The following is a 20,545-nucleotide window of genomic DNA, read 5'->3' on the forward strand; positions in this document are numbered from 1 at the left end:
CTTTCACATGCCATTTGGAGAAATGACGATCACACTAGAGGATGTGCATCGTATTACAGGACTTCAGATTACAGGTCACTCAGTTCATCTTGATAATGATCATGTAAATGAATGCAATCTTCTGGTGAAAGGTTTAGGGGTGACACCTGAGGCTGCGGAAGCAGAATTGAAGACGACTAAGTGCAAGAGTGTCCGAATGTTGTGGTTGAGGGAAATCTGTTCGGGTAGCTTAGACAAAGATGACGCACGGAAGAAAGACTTTTGCGTCAGAGGGTACCTTCTCCATCTTATGGGCTCGACTCTTTTTTGTGACAAGAGTGGTTCGAAGGTGCCTGTTTGCTACCTTACATATTTGATGGACTTGACGAAGGTCCCTGAATATTCGTGGGGCACGGCTGTGCTTTCTTATCTTTATAGGCAGCTCGGTCATGCTTCCACTAAGGGTGGACAAATGGCGGGTTATCTGCCCCTCCTCCAGGTATTTCTCACATTATTATAAGTTGATTAATTTAGGAGTCTATCTTCTTGGTTACTAATTGTTTTCTTGTTTAGGCATGGATTGACGAGCACTTTAAGCTTGGTCTGTCGGATTTGAAAAAGGATTTCGACATTAGGCCGGATTTGCCTCTGATGGGTAGATGGACGGAGCATGATGCACATGGAAATCTAGATGACAGACTGGTTAACCTCCGAGAGATGATCGACGATTTAGAGGAGCGAGAGGTAAAATTCTATATACTATGGTATTTTGCATGTTAATTTGACATTGAATGAGCATCTAGTATAATAATTGTGTTATTTAGGTTATTTGGGACCCATATAGACTCATGGGCATTGGTGAGTCATCTCCCCCACTATACGCCTTCTACAGCGGTTGTATCGTATTTGATGATATTGCCGAGCCGTATCAACCCGAAAGGGTGTTGAGGCAATTTGGTGTGGTTCAACATATTCCGTCTGCCCCCATGAGAGCAACAAAGAAGAGAAGGAGTGAAGCAAAGGATTATGGAGAACATACATGGTATTGGGAGAACTGGGAACATCATGTCCTCAACGAGAAAGATAGGTCGCAACGGGTTAGTTCGGCTTGGGAGGTCGATGATAGATATGCTGAATGGTTTAGTCGAATTTCACACCCGAAGGTCCAAAACCCAAACCATCGGAAGACGAACCAAGCACAAAGCTCACTCGGTTCGATTGCTTACTACGTAAGTACACATAAAGCATGTAATCTACTTTATTTAGTATTGATGGAAATACATTAACAGACTTGATTTTTTTTTTCAGAGAGAGGGTATTCGGCATGCCCTTGCTGCACTAGATTTGTCTGGGGTGGATGCAGGAAAGGAAATACTTCACCAAGTATTGAGGGAGGAGCAACTTCCAGAGGCACCCCAGAGGGTTCAGGAAGAAAATACAAGGAAGAGGACAAAAACAAAGGCCGTGGGCAGGAGGAAGACCTAGAACGACTTTAGATACTTTTATATTTTGAGACCTATGTCGGAAACTTTTGAATGATGTCGGATACTTTTATAATTTGAACGCCTTTAGATACTTTATCTTTTCATATGTTAAAACGGTTGGTTTTTTATATGGTTGAAATGTTATATTTTCATATGTGCCAAAAGAGAGAGAGATACAAAAGAGAGAGAGAGAGAGAGATACAAAACTCCGCAAAAGAGATACAAAAGAGAGAGAGAGAGAGAGAGAGAGATACAAAACTCCGAGAGAGAGATATGCGCCAAAAGAGAGAGAGATACAAAACTCCGAGAGAGATATGTGCCAAAAGAGAGAGAGATACAAAAGAGAGAGAGATACAAAAGAAGATACAACTTTTCGGTGGGCTAGAGCCGTTTATGTTGCTAAAAACGGCTCGAGCCCACCGTAATTTTGCACAGTACCTACTGTGCAAAAAAAACGGTGGGCTCGAGCCGTTTTTAGCAACAAAATCGGCTCAAGCCCACCGTATTTTTGCACAGAACCTACTGTGCAAAAATACGGTGGGCTCGAGCCGTTTTTAGCAACAAAAACGGCTCGAACCCACCGAATGTTTGCACAGTACCTACTGTGCAAAAAAACGGTGTGCTCGAGCCGTTTTTGTTGCTAAAAACGGCTCGAGCCCACCGTTTTTTTTCACAGTAGGTACTGAAATTATCGGCTCGACCCGTTCTTATTTTAAAAAATAAAACTTTACCTTTGATCAAAAAACTTTACGTTTAAAAAAAAACAACTTCAACTAACATGGGGTTTTTTTCACCCATTCAAAGAAGGGGCCCTTTAACCAAGCCAAGTCAAACGTGTTTTACCAAGTCAACGATAACATGGGGAGGCCTTTTAACAAAAACGGGGAGGCCTTTTAAAATCTTCCTAAATGTAATTCGGTTTGTTTTAACGTAATAGGCAACATCGATACAAAGTGGACATGTCTAAACATAGTCTCCAGTAGTCTAGACAGAGTCTAGACTCAGTCTAGACAGTGTCTAGACTCTGTCTAGACAGTGTCTAGACTCAGTCTAGACATTGTCTAGACAGAGTCCATACTTAAACGATTCATGAAATATTTGAATGCAGGAAGAAAAACTAATTGGAATATATGATTCATAACATATAAAAGACAAGAACCGAAATACAGACTTTTCCACAACCAAAGACTTGTCCACAAAAACCACAAGAAACGAAATTCAAACAAAAAGGCCAACTGTCTAGTAATAGACTTTTTTAGTCATCGATAGCATATTTGCCAAAATCAAAGATAAATATCAACAATATGTGATGAAGCTGACAAGGAGACAAAAGACCTCTCTATTCATGAGAGAAGGGAATCTTGTAGCGAAAACCCCCATCGAACGAATATGGCAGAAAACATATGCCAAAGGGTACGCGAAGTCCGATCAGTTGTAGTTACTCTTTGGTGTAGCAGAATTACACTTGGCTGACCTGGATATTGTGAGTAGACTGGAACCGCCAAATTGGTTGCTTCCCTCTCTGCACTAGAGCAACCTCTTCCCCTTTCTTTACCATCCCATGCTCCTGAACAAAAGACACCACATGTTTCAGACACACAAAATAATGAAATACTTCAACCTAAGAGATTTCACATTATATATGCAGAGAGAGAGAGAGAGATGCTACAAACTCTAATACTTCAAATTAAACTTCAACGATTTAAACATAAAAAACCAACTTGACCTTTGTTTGGATCGACTCAAGCACTCCAAAATGTAGCTCATCCACGTATCATTCAGGTGGATCGGCCAATCCCAACTCTTAGGACTTAGAGCTATAAGTAGAATAGGTGAAACTCAAAAAGATCCAGCAGGTCCGAAGCAAGGGAATTTATAGAGACAAAGTTATCGAGTTTCTCTTCTGTTTATCCCACAGCAGATTTATTAGTTCAATACTAGGAGTCGTAGTCCACTACACAACTCGGTCAACAGGGGAACTTGCTTAGATCTCAAGAAGGTCATGTAGAGGATTAGTGCACCAAATTAGGGCTCAAACTCCTTCACTCCTGTAACTACACATATAAGCAACACAAACTATACAACATTCATCAAGGAGCTCGGGATTCGACAAAAAAATTTAACCAACATCGAGCAGTGAGTTACGACAAAAAGAGATGCATGATTATCATGGTTATGTACCTAGTTTTAGTAATTCATTTTTTTCATGATAATGTACCTAGTTTCAGTAATATATGAAGTAATATGCTAACACACTAAGATTCCAACTCGTACCTTATCTGAGACTGTGGTAATTAAACAACTTTAAGCATAGGTTGCGTCGATATTCGGTTATATCATTCAATGACCAATCAGCTAATGGTTCTCCAGATGTTAGACAATCGAGTATCTTGAGTAAATAAAGTCCGCAGTCATCCCTGTGGTACAAATATGACAGTCCTAATTAGTAATAATACAGTTGTTAAGTGGCCTAATATAAGTTATAATAATATCAATTTGTGAGATAAACATTACGAGTTTTTTTGTTGCGGGACAAATTCAGCGTGTTCGACTGCCCATGGATTCTTCTTCACGGTTTTCTTTTCTTCTTCGTTGTCCTCCAACATTTTCATTAAAAATGGCAACATAGACTTTAAAAAACTCATACCCCTGGTCTCCCGTCGTCCCTCTCCACGATTTGAGTCGTACATTAAGATCTTTCTTTCTTTAAGGTGAACAACACCTAGGACCCAATGATTACCTTTACAATTAACCGGGAAATATATTTGGTTCAGCATCTTCCATGATTTGCTTCCTAGTGGAAGTTCTCCATTCAAATATTTCAAACATCTGGCTTCTTCGCCCGACAATGGATCTTTCCGAAAACGGGGTTTCTCGTGACGAGTTTGTAGTAGTTGCTTCGACAAAAAGAGGAGAAAACACAATATAAGTCATCAATATTAAATCATGTTTATAACCAAACTACTAAGAGTAGCAATGAAGATAACCAAAACACGAAAAGGGGCACACAATGAGTCTAGACTAGTTACAAGCAATACTGCTAAACTAAATAAAAAAGTTCTAAGCATTAACACTTAGTCCCACTTAGTCCCTAACGCATTTTGAAATCTAGGATACAAGAGATTGACAAAAGGAATGAAACAAAGGGTTATAAAAGATGACACACATGATACAAACACTTCGTAATACATAATAATCACAAACTTACAGAAAATAAGCAGTCGGTCGTTGTCCAATCCAACCCGAATCTTGAAGGGTCACAGTTTCTTCTTGTACGGTAGTAATGCAACCCAACATCAATTTGCTGCAACATATGAATGATAGTGATAATCAAGTCTTTCACTCTCTCATTAAATTAGACTACAAATTGTATAAATATAAACAAAAACATAACTCCAATAGTCCTATACCTCGCATGTCAACCAATGGTTCTGCATCCATAGCTCTTTAAACCATTTACCTTCTACGGTTGCAACGCCAACATTTATAAGTACGTTTGTTCTGTCAAAGGTACTCATGAGTCAAATATATAGCTATTATAATTATGAAGAGAAAATACATATTATAGTAAATTCTAAAATAGGTACTTACTCGTGCTTCTTCCATGCATGTACCCACGACATAAATCTAATAGTATCGTTGACGTCAAATGTTTCACGGACGTTACATTTTTTCCTTTTCATCCCTACGTAAGGTGATTTATTAATTTGAATGCTATCTCTGGGAGGTCTTAGGGCTACAGACGGATATTTTTTTAATAAATCGTCTACTTCCTTCACTCGAGCATCGTTAACACCATTTGCATCTTCATCTACCTTAAACACCTCACTAAACACGCTATATATCGTGTCTAATGACCCTTCGGTCGCATCCTAAAATATAAATAAATTAGGTAGAGGAATCAAAAAGAACCAATTATAATACTCTCATAACATAAACTTTTAGCGTTGCGTAAGTTTTATTACCTCCATCAAATCATTTTGCAATTGGGGGCCGGATTGACCTTCTCTCATCTCAGACACAGGAAATTTCTTCACTCCATCAACATCATCTCCCACCACATCTGTCGCAACCTACAAATTTTATTCAATAAATACCTTCTTTGTTCAAATGATTACAAATTCTAACACACGCATATATTTTACCTTTGTAGAACATTCATTTTCCATTTCATCAAGACGATCATCTACATCATTATCGCCTTTAGTATCCTGCAGTAAACCGATATGCAAACTCCTCAATATAATGAAATAGTTATGCAACTACACTACCAAATAACGTTACCTCCAGAGACAAACGGTCATGGAACTCTGAGAGCTTCTCCTCTGCATTGGTGTCTTCTACATCATCCTACGGTAAGCAATTTTATTGTATAAATACCTTGTATGATGTAATCTAAATATAGTTCAAACAAAAAAGGAAACTACTACTAATTAAGTACCTTTCTATCCATTTCGGACATAAGCTTCTGTGATTTCTCTTCCATATCTTCTTCAGATCTCTGTAATCCACCACAAACACATATTTTTTTTGATTCCCAATTTTTTATTATCTCGTCACGTCGACGAAGATCTTCTCTTAGGTCAAAAATCTCTTTCTTAAGTAGCTCGGTTTCGCTTCGTGGCCTCTCTAACTCTGAAGTCTCTTCTCTATCTTCTCCACCTTCTCTATCTTCTCCACCTTCTCTACTATAAGGTGTCACTTCCACCTAAAATCATTGGAAGATGAACATGTTAGTATAAGTAAATATAGGGTTACAAAGAATACGTGAATTATAAGAGGATTTGAGACAAACATCTTACATTTGGATCTACAAATTTTTTCCTTAATGATTCAAAAGTGGCAGGTTTGCATTTGGATTTCCACTTAACGATGGGAGGATCGCCATTCCCTCCAGCTTTTCGGTTTGCGCATTCTTCTGCAACGGTGGGTAGGCATTCGTATGCCCAAACCTGTAATCAATTAGAACAAAGACAATTTCACAAAGCTATTCTTTAATTTTAAAAACTTATTTGATTTGAACTCATTGTGTAAAACTAATAAAACTTAGAAAATAAAATCAAATAACATTACCAGAAATCCAAATGGGCAGCCACTCAAATAATAAGTTATTCCATTTTCCTTCTTCTCTTTCTTTGATTCCATTGCACGAGGCAATGCCTTCTTCAGGCAAGATAAAGTGCGTTGGAAAACCTTAGGACCCCATGGAAATTTATTGAATTTCTCTATATTATCCACCAACTCTATATGTTCTGTATCCACACTCGTCCTACGAGCATCTTTACCTAACAAAAAATAGTCTAGACAAAACAATAAACAAAGCTTAACCTTATCTACATCAACTTCACAGTCTTCAATACATCTCTTTAAGACTTCCTTGTTAATGCTTGACTCTTCAGAAAAGTATTTCTCTCTCAATGATACCTCCTCAAGAACTTCCTCCATGTCTTCTACAACCGTGTCTTCTTCATCTACTTTCTCATATTTCAACCCCATAATCTCAGAAAAGTCAACAACTGAAAACTTCAATTCCTTCTTACCCACGAAAAACTTCATCGAACCATCATCCATATCCGATGATTTAGTTTCACGCAGCAACATGTTATGCACAAGTACATAACAAAACTTGAGGTCATTTACATGTAAAAGATGTCCAAAACAACTTTCTTTGAACATTTGCATTTGTCTATCATTTGTCAAGTTATCTTTAACATATATCATATCCTCGATCCTTGAGATGCACGTCACTTTCGCACGTGGTGCTTCTTTAGTCTTTAACGGTAGGTTACGTGTCATCCTGCATAACAAATAAGAAATCATATTGTCAACCTCCAATTTTAGTACTAAATATAACTTACCCAAACAAAATTTAAACAAACACCATTTTACAATCACATATTGATGTGCATTCAAACACAATAGATTCCTATGAAGAAACATGTCTAAGTGAACAATATAATAAACATGTGAAGAAGCATATATAACACAATTTCATAATTCAGCAATCTCAATGGGAGTTATCCACACTTTTCTTAAGAACAACTATGAACATTATACACACTTTGCTTAAGATCAGACCATATAGCTTTATGTATTTATATGAGTTACTTAAGATAATACAATAACAACAATATATAATGAATGTTTGTATCCAGCTATCCAGATAAAGACGAGTCTGATTTGAAGAATGCAAGACAAACATACAACACCCAAGTCTCTTTCAGAATACCTCCCTTTTCTAAACCGAGTAAACCCCATAGCTAACAAGTGATTTTCAGTCTATTTCAGATCTATATGGAGATAAATTAATCCTTAGCCTATGATATTATGCACTTGCCCGAAATAGTCAATCAAGCACCCCAACTAAGAAAACAGGCAAACTATATCAACCCAAAGGGAGGTATAGTTTAAGAAATAAATAATCAGACCTATTTATACAGTGACAGGACGGACAGTATTTAGTGTAGAAACATACAAGAAATACAAGATAAACCTTGCATTTCAGCCGTCTCTAACTCTCTTTTTCTTTTTCATAATTCTGTTAATTAAAGTCAATGACAATGCAGAGTTTAGGCTAGTATCTACACTCTCTGTATGAAGTTAAAACTCTTACGAAGGAAGTTTAGTTAGAGAACCTAATTTAGTTCTTGGGTAAATGTGTGAAATAGCGATACATTCAAACACCATAGTCGGACTCATAACCCTAACTAAAGAATCCCATCACAGTGATTTGTATATCCTCTAAGTCTAAACTATACTGATTCATGTGTTTATGGCTCGGACGTCTCATATTTCCCACTTCACTAAGACAATATCAGTTTACCTAACAAACACAATAACACCAAACATGAAAATTTCAGTTGAAAGGTAATGGAATCATACCCTTGTTTGTATAAATAAATGATGAATAACTATGCCAAAACATGAACAAGTGACCAATTTGTGGGCACATTAAAAGGCAAAATAGATATCAAACACTTGCCACGAAATCCTCAGAAATTTTCCTACTTGTTCATTTCACTTTTCTTTAACTCCGTTCCTCAAAATTGCCAGCAAATAACATTTCTTTGTAAGCCAAAGGCAAAAGCAATCAAATTCATAGTGTTTATATGCATAATATACTTATGAGCTGAAGTATTCAAGTTCTCACAGACATTTCATCAAGCACAATGAGTGCACATTATCTAATCTTCTACCCTTATGATCTAAACCCTAACTGAATTACCTAAATGTGAAAGAACGAGTAGTTCAGATCAAAATAAAGGTTTTTCACATCAAAATCGACGGGAGAAAAAACCCTAAGTCCCCCATGTAATCATCAGAACGAGTGATACATACAAACAATTCAAATTTTGCCCTAGAAACCTCCATTAACACCCACAAACAACTTCTTCTATAGTAGAAAGCTTCACCCACAAACAACTTCTTCTATAGTAGAAAACTTCTTCAAAAAAAATCTAGGGTTTTAGGAAATAAAATTTGGGGGTTAGGGTTCCTATTTTTAAGAGAGATAGAGGAATACCTGAATGAAAGAGAGTGATCGATTGAGAGTGTTGCGTCAGAGAGAGAGTTCGATTCAAAGATATTGGCCGAGAATGAGAAAGATGAGAGAGCCTTGCCCCTTTACTTTTCCGGTCGACTAGAGAGAGAGAGAGAGAGAGTAAACTCTGATTTTTACAAAGATGAGAGATTGCCCGAGAATGAGAAAGATGAGAGAGAGAGAGAGTGATCGATTGAGAGAAAAAGATGAGAGATTGCCCGAGAATAATCGAACCAGAAGGAGAAAGATGATAGAGCCTTATCCCTTCACTTTTCCGTCGACTTGAGAGAGAGAGAGTAAACTCTGATTTTGGGGGAAATTAGATAGTCTAGATTATCTAGACAATCTTTTATATTGAGGGGCAAATACGGAAGAAACAGGCTAAAATAAGGTCATTTGACCAATTTGTCAAAATGAGGGTCATTTTAACAAATTTCACCCAGTCAAAGGTCATTTGACCTAATTTCCCAATACTTAATCATAGAAACTACGCTAATCTAGCTTCTTGACGGTGAGGCCCACTATCACCATGGTCGTGAGGCCCAATAGGAAGATGGTCTCCATCAACTACGAAGAGGAAAATCAGGCTCATGAGGATAATCAGGCTCCTGGGATAATCGGGATGATGACAATGAAGTTTTGAGTGTCGATATGGATGACTACGAAGAGTATCTTACCAAAAACAGAACTTTCTCCACGATTGAGCCTGGATACAAGCAGCCGATAAAATTTCTGTTTCGAGAGTTCGTTCTAATAGATTCGAAGGCATTCATGGAAGAGTTTAAAGTTGAGTATGGAACGGTGAAAAAATTTGCTGGTTTCAGAAAGTTGATGAAGGGAGTTGGGTTCATCATGGAACTGCGAAGGAATACCGGGAAGATGAGGCCTCAATACTTGTATCACCACCCTGAGTTCAAGTGTACCATTGACGACACCAAACAAACTAGAGGATGTTAAAGACGATAATAAGGCTTTGGTTTTCCCTCGCCATCTACTGCCTCCTCAATGGACTGTTGGAGAAACAAGTTTTGCAGTCAAAAGAAAAAGAAGCAGACTGACTTCAATTGGACATGATTCCGCTGATGGTTTCGATCGCCCTACTCGGGTTGCTGGAGTTACCGGTGATGATGCTCAACTAGGAGGAAAAATGTCGTGATCGATTGCTTGACTGTAGGTAACAAAGGATTAGAATGTATTAGGACTGGGCTCGCCTGTGTGCTAGAGAGTTGGAGATCCATAAAAGATAAGATGGACGAGGTTGAGTAGGATTCTTTATTTTGAAGGAAGAGTTTTCTGTTTGAATTTTGTGTCTTGGAATTGATTTTCTGTCTGAATCTTTAATTGAATTGATGCTCTATGTCACAAGTTGAATTGAGTAGAAACATGAACTTGGTGATAAATATGGATTCATTTTTAGTTTTGAATTGCTAATTAGCATTTGAGTGATGTTGTTGTTCATTTTTTATGATTACATGAACTATGGTTACTGTTCTGTTATGAAAGTAGAAAGAAAGATATCCTTAGCCTACTTCCGAGTTCCGACTCACTAGGCTTGCTCGGGCCCTCAGGGCTCAGTCTGGGGCTCTGGCTGATCTAGGAAGCCCTCCTGCTTTGAACATATGTGCGTTTAGCATATCCCAATTATCAATACACACATATACTTGATTGTTTAATCTATCTGCAGCCTGCAGGAGCTTTGAAAGACTAGATAGATGCAAAAGTTTTGACTGACTGACCGTTTTTCAGATTTCTGTCTGGACTGCTATGGAGGGCTTGACTAAAATGCGGTGCAAGGGGAGACAGATGGTTTTATTTCTTTTCATATTAATTCCTTGTTTTCATTTCTTTTTTATTGCTCCCCTATTCCATGTGACATAGAATAATTGGAAAGTATAGTACTTCAGGAGTCCTGGCAGTTTCAAGATTGAATTATTTCAGAAGCATAACAATGGTATACACTAGCCATGATAAACAAAAAAATTACAGTTTTGATATGTGAAATTACTAATTTTTGAACCAGTCTTCTTGTCGTTTTCCTTTCTGATGCCATTTTTATTAGTTTTTCTCTTTCTCGTCGCCTTGTGACCTAAACTAATAGAGAAGCTTACAGGAATTTTCTCGCTATCGAGACCTATTGAACCATAGGTACAACAGAAATACATTAACTTTACAGATTGATTTTAATCGAACTTTTTAAGTTCGATCCAACTTAACTTGACTAGGTATGGGTAAAAACAATTTTATCGATATCACAATTTTTCTATGTTATCTTATGGTCCTTGGTGGTTGGTTGACGTGTTTCGATACCTAAATCTTTTATTTCATTGGCGGTCTCAATGCTACTGTGGTCCAAGCAGCAGCGTGTTGATTCTATTCAGAGATCACACAGTTATGGTGGAAATGACATGAATAATAAGAAGGATGTGGATTTGTAAAAGCTTTTTAGGGCTCAGAATAAGTATCTTTTGTACTTTAATGGATAACCTAAATAAATCCATTTGGTTTAACTATCTATGGTCACGAAATACCTGTTTTTTCTCTACTTAATAGTACTAGATAGTGAAAGCGCTCTGAAAATTCTATTATGCCCGAAACATTTGAAACTCAGGCCTGAACAGCTTATTTTTTTCCTTTTCTTTGTACACATCTCAAGGAGGTAGTAATTGGACATGAAAGTATTTGTATCAAAACATTGCTTAGTAAAGAAATTCTTGTTACTGGCATAGCTACCATAATTTAACAACAAATATGTGAACGACGATATTATTCAGTAGTATTAAGAAAGAAAAAAAAATGGTTGCACACAAAGAGAACCATACTAATGAAGTCCAAATTTGGAATATGAGTTATTGGAAGGGGAATACAAGTAGCTGTAAAGTTGGGAAAAGAAAAACAAATGCAATTGGAGGTGTTTTGTTTGTTGAGATGAGGAGATAAGATTGCATGGTGAAGAAAGAAAAGGTGATAATTGGAGAGGGGACCAATCCAATCCATTCCAATTAGAGAGAGGATGATGATGATGATGGGAATGGTGTCTTGTCTCCTTATGTATGTGCCATATATGCACATATGTATGTTTGTATATATATCTTTTGGGAAGTGAGGTGAAGGTGAGGCAAAGTCTTGGGTTCCAACAAATTTGCAGTTGTCTATATCAATTTTGCCTCCCCATTAGGGTTTTCATCCCCACATATTTTTCTCTCACATATATCTATTTTCTCTCATCATTCCTCTTCTTCATCACTTTATATACAGATATAGTGGTTTGGTTAGGCAATATGGAATGTAATGGTCGGACATCACAATTCTCTAACATAATTTTCTTTTTTACAACGTCGTGCCACAACACCAGTTTGTACTAGAAACTAACATCCAATGCTTCCACTAGAATTTGACTCAAGCAGATCTTCTCATCACCACCAAACCACTTGGGAGTAAGGGTTTGGACCACCTCAGCTACCAGTTATCAATAAAAGGACATTTGTTTACTTTTTCTTTTTAAGATCCACATTTTGATCTTCAAATAGTCTACTCCTCCTCACAAGACACATGCTTTCTATGGTGTGATAATTTTTCTCCAAATTATACTACTTTTCATAATCAAAAGCATAAAATCAGACCGTTGAATTGCTTTACCTCTATCTGTTTTTTTGTTTTCTGCTGAAGAAGAAGGCTTAAAAATCTGCTATGAAAATCAGTTACTCCTACCAAAAGTATATCATGCAATTTTAGCAAACCACTTCATAAAGAAAATTGAAGTACTTGATATACAGATAAGCGATGCCAAATTCATCCTTAATAAGTTCAAGAGTCATTGTTTTATGTAACTTTCTTCATTTTAAGATATTTTAACAGAACCCTTTTGCACTACACATCCTCGAATACAGTGACCTGTTTATGAACAAGTTGTGTCGTGTAAACATGCCTGTTAATGGGTCGTATCGGGCCATTTTCAGTCCAAAATTGGAAGAAAAAAAATAATATATGGCGTATTAACTTCTGATTCTCCTGTGCAGCATTTGTGAATCCTCCCTGGTTACTTTCTTGCATCCTAGCTTGTACCTGTAATTAAGCGATGAGAGATCACTAGTAAATGACGGCAACAGAAAAGAAATGAAAAGACTAACTGCTTAAACAAGATAGCTAACATAATCTCTTTCGTTTGAGGAATTGAGTTAAAGATTCAGAGAAATCAAGAATTAGAAGAAATCAAGAAAATCTTCAGAACTTTAAATCCGAAAATACAGCAGAGAAGGTTTCTTTATTCCTTTCATTTGTTGTCTCACTAAGTTTTTCGTTTTGGATGGGAAAAAAGTGAAACATTGGAGTGATTCTTGGCCGAATCAAATATTTAAATCGTTTTTCACCATTTTCAATCAGATAAATGTCATAGGAAGAATACCTCGACCAAGGATAGCTGAATCGATATAGAAACTGAAACATAAGTGAAGTGAAAGAAACAAAACAGAAAACAAAATACATTAAAACTAGTTTATCCTAGAAACAATTCCATCCTTTTCACATCCCACTATACCAATATGTACCCTATCTTCAATACTTTTTTCATCGGATTCGTTAATCTTCACTTTTTATTATTATTATGGGCATCAAGGTCCACTGACAAACCTACATAAAAGACCATGACAAAATATATAGAAAGTAAGCAACAAAAAAGAAAACAAATGGATCGAACGGCTAAAATTCCCTCTTACTTGGTAAGCTACTTGAAGATCAACCAATTACAACTTTATATGCATGGATGTGATTTATACATCCATTTCCTTCCATGAGCACCACCCACATTCAGTCAGTTTAGTGGGCCTATTAGAGTTGGCCATGAACTTCAGGTCCCATATCTTTACCTCTTAATATGTCCACCATTGCAGAGGCAGCTAGTTAATTTATACACCCACCTCTCTCTCTCTCTATCTTTCTCTCTCTCTCTCTCTCTCTCTCTCTCTCTCTCTCTCTCATTCTTTCTATTTGGATCAACAATGGAAGGAGGACTTCCCATGTTGAATTGTCTCTTGCAACACACACTGAGAAGTTTATGTTCAGATTCCTCAAAGTGGGTATATGCAGTGTTTTGGAGAATCTTGCCTCGAAATTACCCACCACCAAAGTAAGCAAAAACCCACAACCCAATTCCAAGTATAAATTAATCTACACCACAACTAACATACATTTACATATATATATATATATATATATACATAATGCTTGTCACAGATGGGATTTCGGAGGAAGTGCTCTCGACCGTTCCAACGGAAACCATAGGAACTGGTAATTCAAAAGTTGAAGTATCTTAAGAGCTAGAATTCAAGCTCATTCCTTCAGTTTGAGTGATCTATTGAGTTTCACATTTCAGGATTCTAGTATGGGAAGATGGGTTTTGTGATTTTTTCGAATGCGAACGAGCTGCCAATGGGTACATTAAGGGAAGGTTTGGAGCTGATATCTTCTTTAAGATGTCACATGAAGTTTATAGCTATGGAGAAGGGTGAACTCAAGATTTTTTTTTCGTGTCTAAATGTTTACTATAAATTGCAAAAGATTGTAGATTATAAGTTCTATATCTACCATTTTTACAGATTGGTGGGGAAAATTGCAGCAGAAAACAGTCATAAATGGGTGTTTAGAGAGAACCAATCTGAGAAAGATCCCAACCCTAATCCTTCCTGGAATGGATCAATAGACCCTGTAAGTACAAAAAAAGGAAGCACAAAATCAGATTCAATACCTAAATAACCAAATTAATCCATCTTTTCTTTGTTGAATTCTTGATTACAAACAGCAACCAAAAGCATGGGAAATTCAGTACAAGACAGGAATTCAGGTGAGGATAAAGAAAACCCTAGTAAGATTCAATCAAAGACTAAAATCTCTTGATTCAATTTTCTTTTGCAGACTATTGCAATTGTTTCAGTTAGAGAAGGTGTAATTCAACTGGGTTCTCTAGAAAAGGTCTTTCCTCTCCTTTCCTTTCTTACTCTCTATCTCTCTCTAGATTATTTGGAAAATAATAACTTCATTAATCATTAATGGTGAAATGGGTTTTTCAGATAGTGGAAGATCTCAACCTAGTAATCAATATCCAGAGAAAATTCAACTACTTACAAAGTATACCTGGTGTTTTCACGATCCAGAGACCATATTTGCAACCTTCTCAATACCTAAATACCTTAAAATTCAATACCCAGATGACAAATTTCTTTCATGGAGAAAGAATTGAAGAATCATCCAGAAAATCCATGAATTTAGGGTGGAACAGTCCACATATCGGCGGAGAAGGAGGAGTTCCTTTTTTTTCAATTCCACCTCTCTTACCCGCTTCTAGTCTTGAAGATTTATTATCTAAACTACCCTCAGTTTTTCCCTCTGATTCCGCCATTAAAGATCCTGATGATATAGTTCAGAAAGACAACTTCAATTTCAGTAATCAAAGCTCTAATGGTGGGGATTTAGCTCAACTAACTCGGATAAAAACTGAATCTTGCGGTTCTGATAAATGTGAAGAAGAAAACCCTAACAATCCAAAACTAAAAACCCTAATTTGAGATTGGAAGATGAATTAATTTTATTTGTGTAGTTAGGGTTTGGTATTTAGGAAGAGGGCGGGAAATAAAGTGGTTATTAAAGTTTAAACTTAATTAATTAGGCATGTAAATGGGCACTTGGATTTTATTTGATTTTCTAATGTATAAACCAAAGAGAGTAATAAAAGTTTGGGATGTTATAAGACTAAGGTGCTGTTTGTTTTTCTATTTATTCAGATCTGAAATCTGAATTGGATCCTTTTTCAGATTTCAGATGTTTGATTTTTAGTTAGAGATAATCTGAAAAGTCAGCTGACTTTGTTCAATGTCTGAAAAAGTTGAAAAGTAGTCCACATTTTTCAGACTTAAAAACAAGTCTGAAATGTTGTCCCAATATCTGAAATGTACTTAATTACTCTTATGCCCTCATGAATTAGAATTTTTCTTCTCATCAAATATTTTATCACCACCAAACCGCCACCACCACCACCGCTAGTAGACAACCGCCACCACCACCACCACCGCTAGTAGACAACCGCCAGTAGACAACCGCCACCACCGCCAGTAGACAAACAAAGTAGGTCGTTAAGAGAGATCACACGACTAAAAGCAGACAACCACCAACGATAGCAGAGAACAACCACGACCACCACCGGTAGCAGTGAACCACCACACACCACGGAGATCGGTGAACCCTCGCCGGATCTGACGAGGGTTATCTTGTTCAAACCCTCGTCAGATCTGGAGGGTTGGAACCGAAAGCAACCGAAATCAGATCTTCTATTGAAGAGGAACCGAAAGAGACCGGATTTTCAAGAGAGAGCGACTCCATTAGAGAGCGAGAACGACTGAAAGAGATCTTCTTTTATAGAAAGAGAGGGCGACTGAGAGAGAGGTCGGATCTTCCATTAGAGAGTGAGCGACTAAGAGAGATCTTCATTAGAAAGAGGAACTGATGAGAAATCTTCCATTAGAGAGAGAGAGAGAGAGTCGGTAAAGAAGGAGAAAGAGAATATTAGGGTTTGCCTTATTTTTTTTTTTGTAAACCGGGTTTCCTTTATTATTGAAGAGGTATAAGAAATAAATTAGGTCTTTTTGTCCAATAGGGGTATAACTGTCATTATTTTAATTCAGACCTCATTTTTCAGATTTACAAAACAAACATCTAACTTGCAAATTAATTCAGCTATTCAGATTCAGCCAATTCAGTTCAGCCAGTTCAGATTCAGCCAATTCAGATTCAGACACAAATAAAAAAACAAACAGCACCTAAGAGTGTGCTTCTTGGTCTTTGCCCTATTGTCTGCTTTGCCACTTCAAATGGTGTGGGGCACAGCTTTCTTATCTCTCATTGAGTCATTAACATTATGGTAAAACTATATCATATCAGAGATTAATAACGTGTCATGTGATTTTACAAATCAAGTTTTTGAATTGTGATATTGTCTGGTTCGGCACTTCAAATCCTCACAATTATAAAATGGGTGATAGGAGATGATACATATTCCTTTGTAGGGACATTAAACTTGAGATGTAGTGTTGGATCACAATAACATGGAACTCAATTTCGTAAAAAAATATTCAATTGAGAGTATATGGATTCATTTCGAAACCCTTTGATTTCAATCATTTGTCCCACATGGTAAAGAAAAATCCTATAAGAGTAACCATATAGATAGCATCATCTTGGAAATTATGTAGACCAATGTGGATAGAGAAAACTGTTCTTTCCCCTTTTACTAATTAATATCACTTGTTACTAAGAGCAGCTCCAACGTGATGGGGGCTGGGGCTCCCAATTTGAATTTGGGAGCCCCAGCCCCCAGCCTCATCCCTCCAACCCGGGAGCCCCGGGGCTGGACTCCCGGTGGGGCTGGGAGCCCCAATATTCTTCCCGTTGGGAGCTCCCAACGGGAATATTGGGGTGGATCCCCTTTAAAAGGGGATCCACCCCAATTTTTTTTTTAAATTCAATTCTCTCTCTCTATTTTATCTCTCTCTCTATCTATTTCATATTTTCATCTCATCTCTCTCTATCAATTTCTCCTCCATTAATTTTTTTTTTCAATGGATCCAAATGCCAATTTACATAATTTAGGCTATGTGGAAATGTTGAACTCCGATTTCAATTATGTCGATGAAGTTAATTTATCCAATGATGGGATCGAAGAAAGGGTCGAAGAAAGTCTTGATTGTAATGAAACACCAATGTCGTCGGTTTCTAGTAAGCGTTATACTAATGATGATGATATTGTGCTCGTTCATGCTTATTTGCATATTGCCACCGATGCGATTATTGGTAATGATCAAAGAGCGGGTACTTTTTGGAGCAAAATTACCGAACACTTCAACGAACGTACAAATCAAAATCGTGTACCAAAAGGTCTTAAATGTCGTTGGGGCGAAATTAACAAGCAATGCGCGAAGTTTTGTGGGTATTTGGCATTGTTGCAAAGGAACCCAAAAAGCGGAGAAAATGATAATGATCGGGTAATTACTCTTATTTTACATTTTGACAACATTATGATTTATTTTTGACACATATTTGAAATTTTAAAATTTTATTTTTGTAGATAAAATCCGCAAAGGCGATGTTTAAACAAAACGGCAACAAAGATTTTAAGTTCGAACATTGTTATACAATTTTGAAAGACCATCCCAAATGGTCATTAAATTTATCTCAATCTTCGTCACACAAAAGAAAAAATTCTTTTGACCAAGACGAAGGATCGCCCTCAATAACCCAACAAAGACCACTTGGAAGAAAAGCAAGCAAGGAGGCTAGAGATAAATCCAAAGGTAGTGAAATTTCCGCGGTGCTTGAATTTTGGAAAGAGAAAATGGAGAAACAAGATAGTAGAGATATACTTATCAATGAAGCCATTATTTCGCAAAAAGAAAATCGACTACTTCAAAACAAACAATTAGAAATGAAAGAAAAAGAATTAGCCATTGAAGAAAGAAAAGTAAACGCTAAAGTGCTGCAAATGGGGATAGACTTGGTGGGCAAAGATACTTCGAACATGACTCCCGAACAACTTGCTCTTCATAGGATGTTGATCTCAAATTGGCAAAAGGAAAATCTATGAATTTTAGTTGATTTGATTATGTATGACTTTGTTTTTTGTTTTGATTATGTTTGAATTTTAGTTGTTTTGGTTATGTATGAATTTTAGTTGTTTTTTATTAAACCCGGAATTTATGTATTTTTTTAAATAGCACTTCATTGATTGAAAACCAAATACATAATCGAAATACATAATAACTCCCTACAAACACATAATCGAAATACATAATAACGGAAATAGTTCCGTTTAGTCGTTGCGATCTTTAGTATTCCACACGTGTTGTACAAGATCTGCCCTTAATCGTGTATGCAAATCTTTGCTTGTCACTCGACCAAGACGATTAAACATTTCTTCATTTCCCCCAACAACCACTTCTTCTGGAATACTTCCGTCAAAATCATTAGTCGCATTAGGTCCTTCATCTTCGATTATCATGTTATGCAATATAATACATGCCTTCATGATATCACCTAGTGTTTCTTACCGATTCTTGACGTCTCGTAAAATATTGTTCTTGTGGAGTTAACAGATTTTGTATGCTTTTAACAAAACAACCCCATTGTGGATATATCCCATAAGCGAGATAATAACCCGTATCATAATGCTTACCATTAATCTCAAAATTAACAGTTGGAGCCTTACCTGTGGCAATTGCATCGAACACCGGAGAACGCTCCAACACATTGATGTCATTCAATGATCCAGGCAACCCAAAAAATGCATGCCAAATCCAAAGATCCGACGATGCAACAGCTTCTAGTATGACTGTTGGATTATGGCAATGGCCAGTATACTGTCCGTGCCATGAGGTCGGACAATTTTTTCATCGCCAATGCATACAATCTATACTACCGAGCATTCCAGGAAATCCTTGTTTTTCACCAAGTGTTAAAAGCCTACAAATATCAGATTCATTAGGAGACCTTAAGTAACGAGGACCAAACACATTGACGATCGTTGATACAAATTGTCGTAGTGAATCGATTGTAGTCGTCTTTCCAAGTCGAAGGTATTCGTCAATTGCATCTGCTGGTGTCGCATAAGCAAGCATTCTCATAGCCGCAGTTATCTTTTGATGTGGCGATAAACCCATTTTGCCGAAGGCGTCTGCCTCTTGTGCAAAATAGTGATTATGAGCAACCAACGTATTGAGGATGTGAAGAAATAAATCACGACTCATGCGATATCGATTTCGGAATGTAGCAGCATCATAAATTGGATTCTCAACAAAATAGTCACGCATCAGTCGTTCATGACCATCTTTCCTGTTACGATTTATCGTACGATGACCCGGAACAGAACCAACATGACGGGAACGTGGTCGTTGATCCCTTTCCCTTTCCTGTAACTCTGATAGATACAATCCAAATAAAAATTCATCTTCTTCCCTATCTTCTAACTCTTGTTGAATGATCATATTTGTTAACTCAAAATTATCATCCATTGAAGGGAGAGAGAAGATGGAAAGAATGTAGAAGGAAAATGTAGAGAATATAGAAACAAGATGTAGAAAACTTAATGGATAAGTGATTGTATTTATAGGTGAACAAAAAGTAAAAAAAATCGAAATTCAAATTCCCCCCAAATTTTTTGGAAAATTCGAAATTCAAATTCCCCCCAAAATTTTAAAATTTGAAATTCAAATTCCCCCCCATTTTTTTAAAAATTTGAAATTTAATATATTAGAGCCAAAATTTAAAACACAACCCTCACACACATACACCACACATGTGCATATTTTGGATTTGGGAGCCCCTCTTGGGAGCCCAACGTTGGAGTTGCTCTAAGCCCCGGGGCTCCCAAAATTCAGGGGCTCCCAAAATTGGGAGCCCGAGCCCCACGTTGGAGTTGCTCTAAAGAATAGCATCCAGATGAGGGGAACTAGGAGTCTACATCAACTGACAGCAAATTATTGGCCACAAATTTGATATCTGGTCG

At 37.1% G+C, this 20,545-nt stretch overlaps 3 protein-coding genes, 1 long non-coding RNA gene and 1 pseudogene across 6 annotated transcripts in view; 2 read left to right on the top strand and 3 right to left on the bottom strand.

Annotated features, from left to right (window-relative positions):
* Window positions 1–11,022, top strand: part of LOC147551581 (protein RER1A-like) — a 34,263-nt gene extending 23,241 nt beyond the window's left edge. The window contains exon 4 of one of the 2 annotated variants that reach the window (XM_086665123.1): window positions 10,750–11,022. The gene's annotated coding sequence lies outside the window, so the exon portion shown is untranslated. Of the gene's footprint in view, window positions 1–10,687 lie in introns of both variants that reach the window. The other variant, XM_086665127.1, reaches the window with a different exon arrangement.
* On the bottom strand, window positions 2,702–6,959 carry LOC147551582 (uncharacterized). Its single transcript, XM_086668584.1, has 12 exons — window positions 6,537–6,959; window positions 6,266–6,415; window positions 5,905–6,171; window positions 5,748–5,813; window positions 5,609–5,674; window positions 5,429–5,536; window positions 5,055–5,335; window positions 4,874–4,964; window positions 4,672–4,767; window positions 3,978–4,360; window positions 3,738–3,880; window positions 2,702–3,030 (listed from the first exon to the last, which is right to left on the bottom strand). Exons 1-11 carry the CDS (start codon window positions 6,957–6,959, stop codon window positions 3,739–3,741), a joined length of 2,073 nt encoding a protein of 690 aa, XP_086524710.1. The 3' UTR covers window positions 2,702–3,030; window position 3,738.
* Window positions 11,023–12,869: 1,847 nt separating the features above from the next.
* LOC147551583 (uncharacterized) lies at window positions 12,870–13,458 on the bottom strand. Its single transcript, XR_015236697.1, has 2 exons — window positions 13,406–13,458; window positions 12,870–13,065 (listed from the first exon to the last, which is right to left on the bottom strand). It is a non-coding gene; the product is annotated as an uncharacterized LOC147551583 (long non-coding RNA).
* A 420-nt stretch (window positions 13,459–13,878) lies between these two features.
* On the top strand, window positions 13,879–15,748 carry LOC147551584 (protein RICE SALT SENSITIVE 3-like). Of its 2 annotated transcripts, none has more exons than XM_086665128.1 (7): window positions 13,879–14,125; window positions 14,219–14,286; window positions 14,372–14,503; window positions 14,595–14,703; window positions 14,798–14,839; window positions 14,911–14,967; window positions 15,066–15,748. In XM_086665128.1, exons 1-7 carry the CDS (start codon window positions 14,054–14,056, stop codon window positions 15,558–15,560), a joined length of 975 nt encoding a protein of 324 aa, XP_086521254.1. In that variant the 5' UTR covers window positions 13,879–14,053; the 3' UTR covers window positions 15,561–15,748. The 2 variants fall into 2 exon arrangements, with proteins under 2 accessions (XP_086521254.1, XP_086521255.1); XM_086665129.1 differs by having other exon boundaries at window positions 13,881–14,125; window positions 14,233–14,286.
* Window positions 15,749–19,073: 3,325 nt separating this feature from the next.
* LOC147551585 (uncharacterized) lies at window positions 19,074–20,451 on the bottom strand (annotated as a pseudogene).
* Between the last annotated feature and the right edge of the window lie 94 nt (window positions 20,452–20,545).

The sequence above is a fragment of the Eschscholzia californica genome, unplaced genomic scaffold, assembly GCF_041429995.1.
Source record: "Eschscholzia californica isolate CP2 unplaced genomic scaffold, dmEscCali1.0.p SCAF_3, whole genome shotgun sequence".
Taxonomy (NCBI): Eukaryota; Viridiplantae; Streptophyta; class Magnoliopsida; order Ranunculales; family Papaveraceae; genus Eschscholzia; species Eschscholzia californica.

Coding starts and splice junctions, on each gene's coding strand:
- LOC147551582 (XM_086668584.1), bottom strand. CDS start 6,959: ATGGGGTTGAAATATGAGAAAGTAGATGAAGAAGACACGGTTGTAGAA. Junction 6,416..6,536: donor GCTGCCCATTTGGATTTCTG/GTAATGTTATTT, acceptor AATTGATTACAG/GTTTGGGCATACGAATGCCT. Junction 6,172..6,265: donor AAAAATTTGTAGATCCAAAT/GTAAGATGTTTG, acceptor CAATGATTTTAG/GTGGAAGTGACACCTTATAG.
- LOC147551584 (XM_086665129.1), top strand. CDS start 13,998: ATGGAAGGAGGACTTCCCATGTTGAATTGTCTCTTGCAACACACACTG. Junction 14,287..14,371: donor AACGGAAACCATAGGAACTG/GTAATTCAAAAG, acceptor TTCACATTTCAG/GATTCTAGTATGGGAAGATG. Junction 14,840..14,910: donor AGTACAAGACAGGAATTCAG/GTGAGGATAAAG, acceptor TTTCTTTTGCAG/ACTATTGCAATTGTTTCAGT.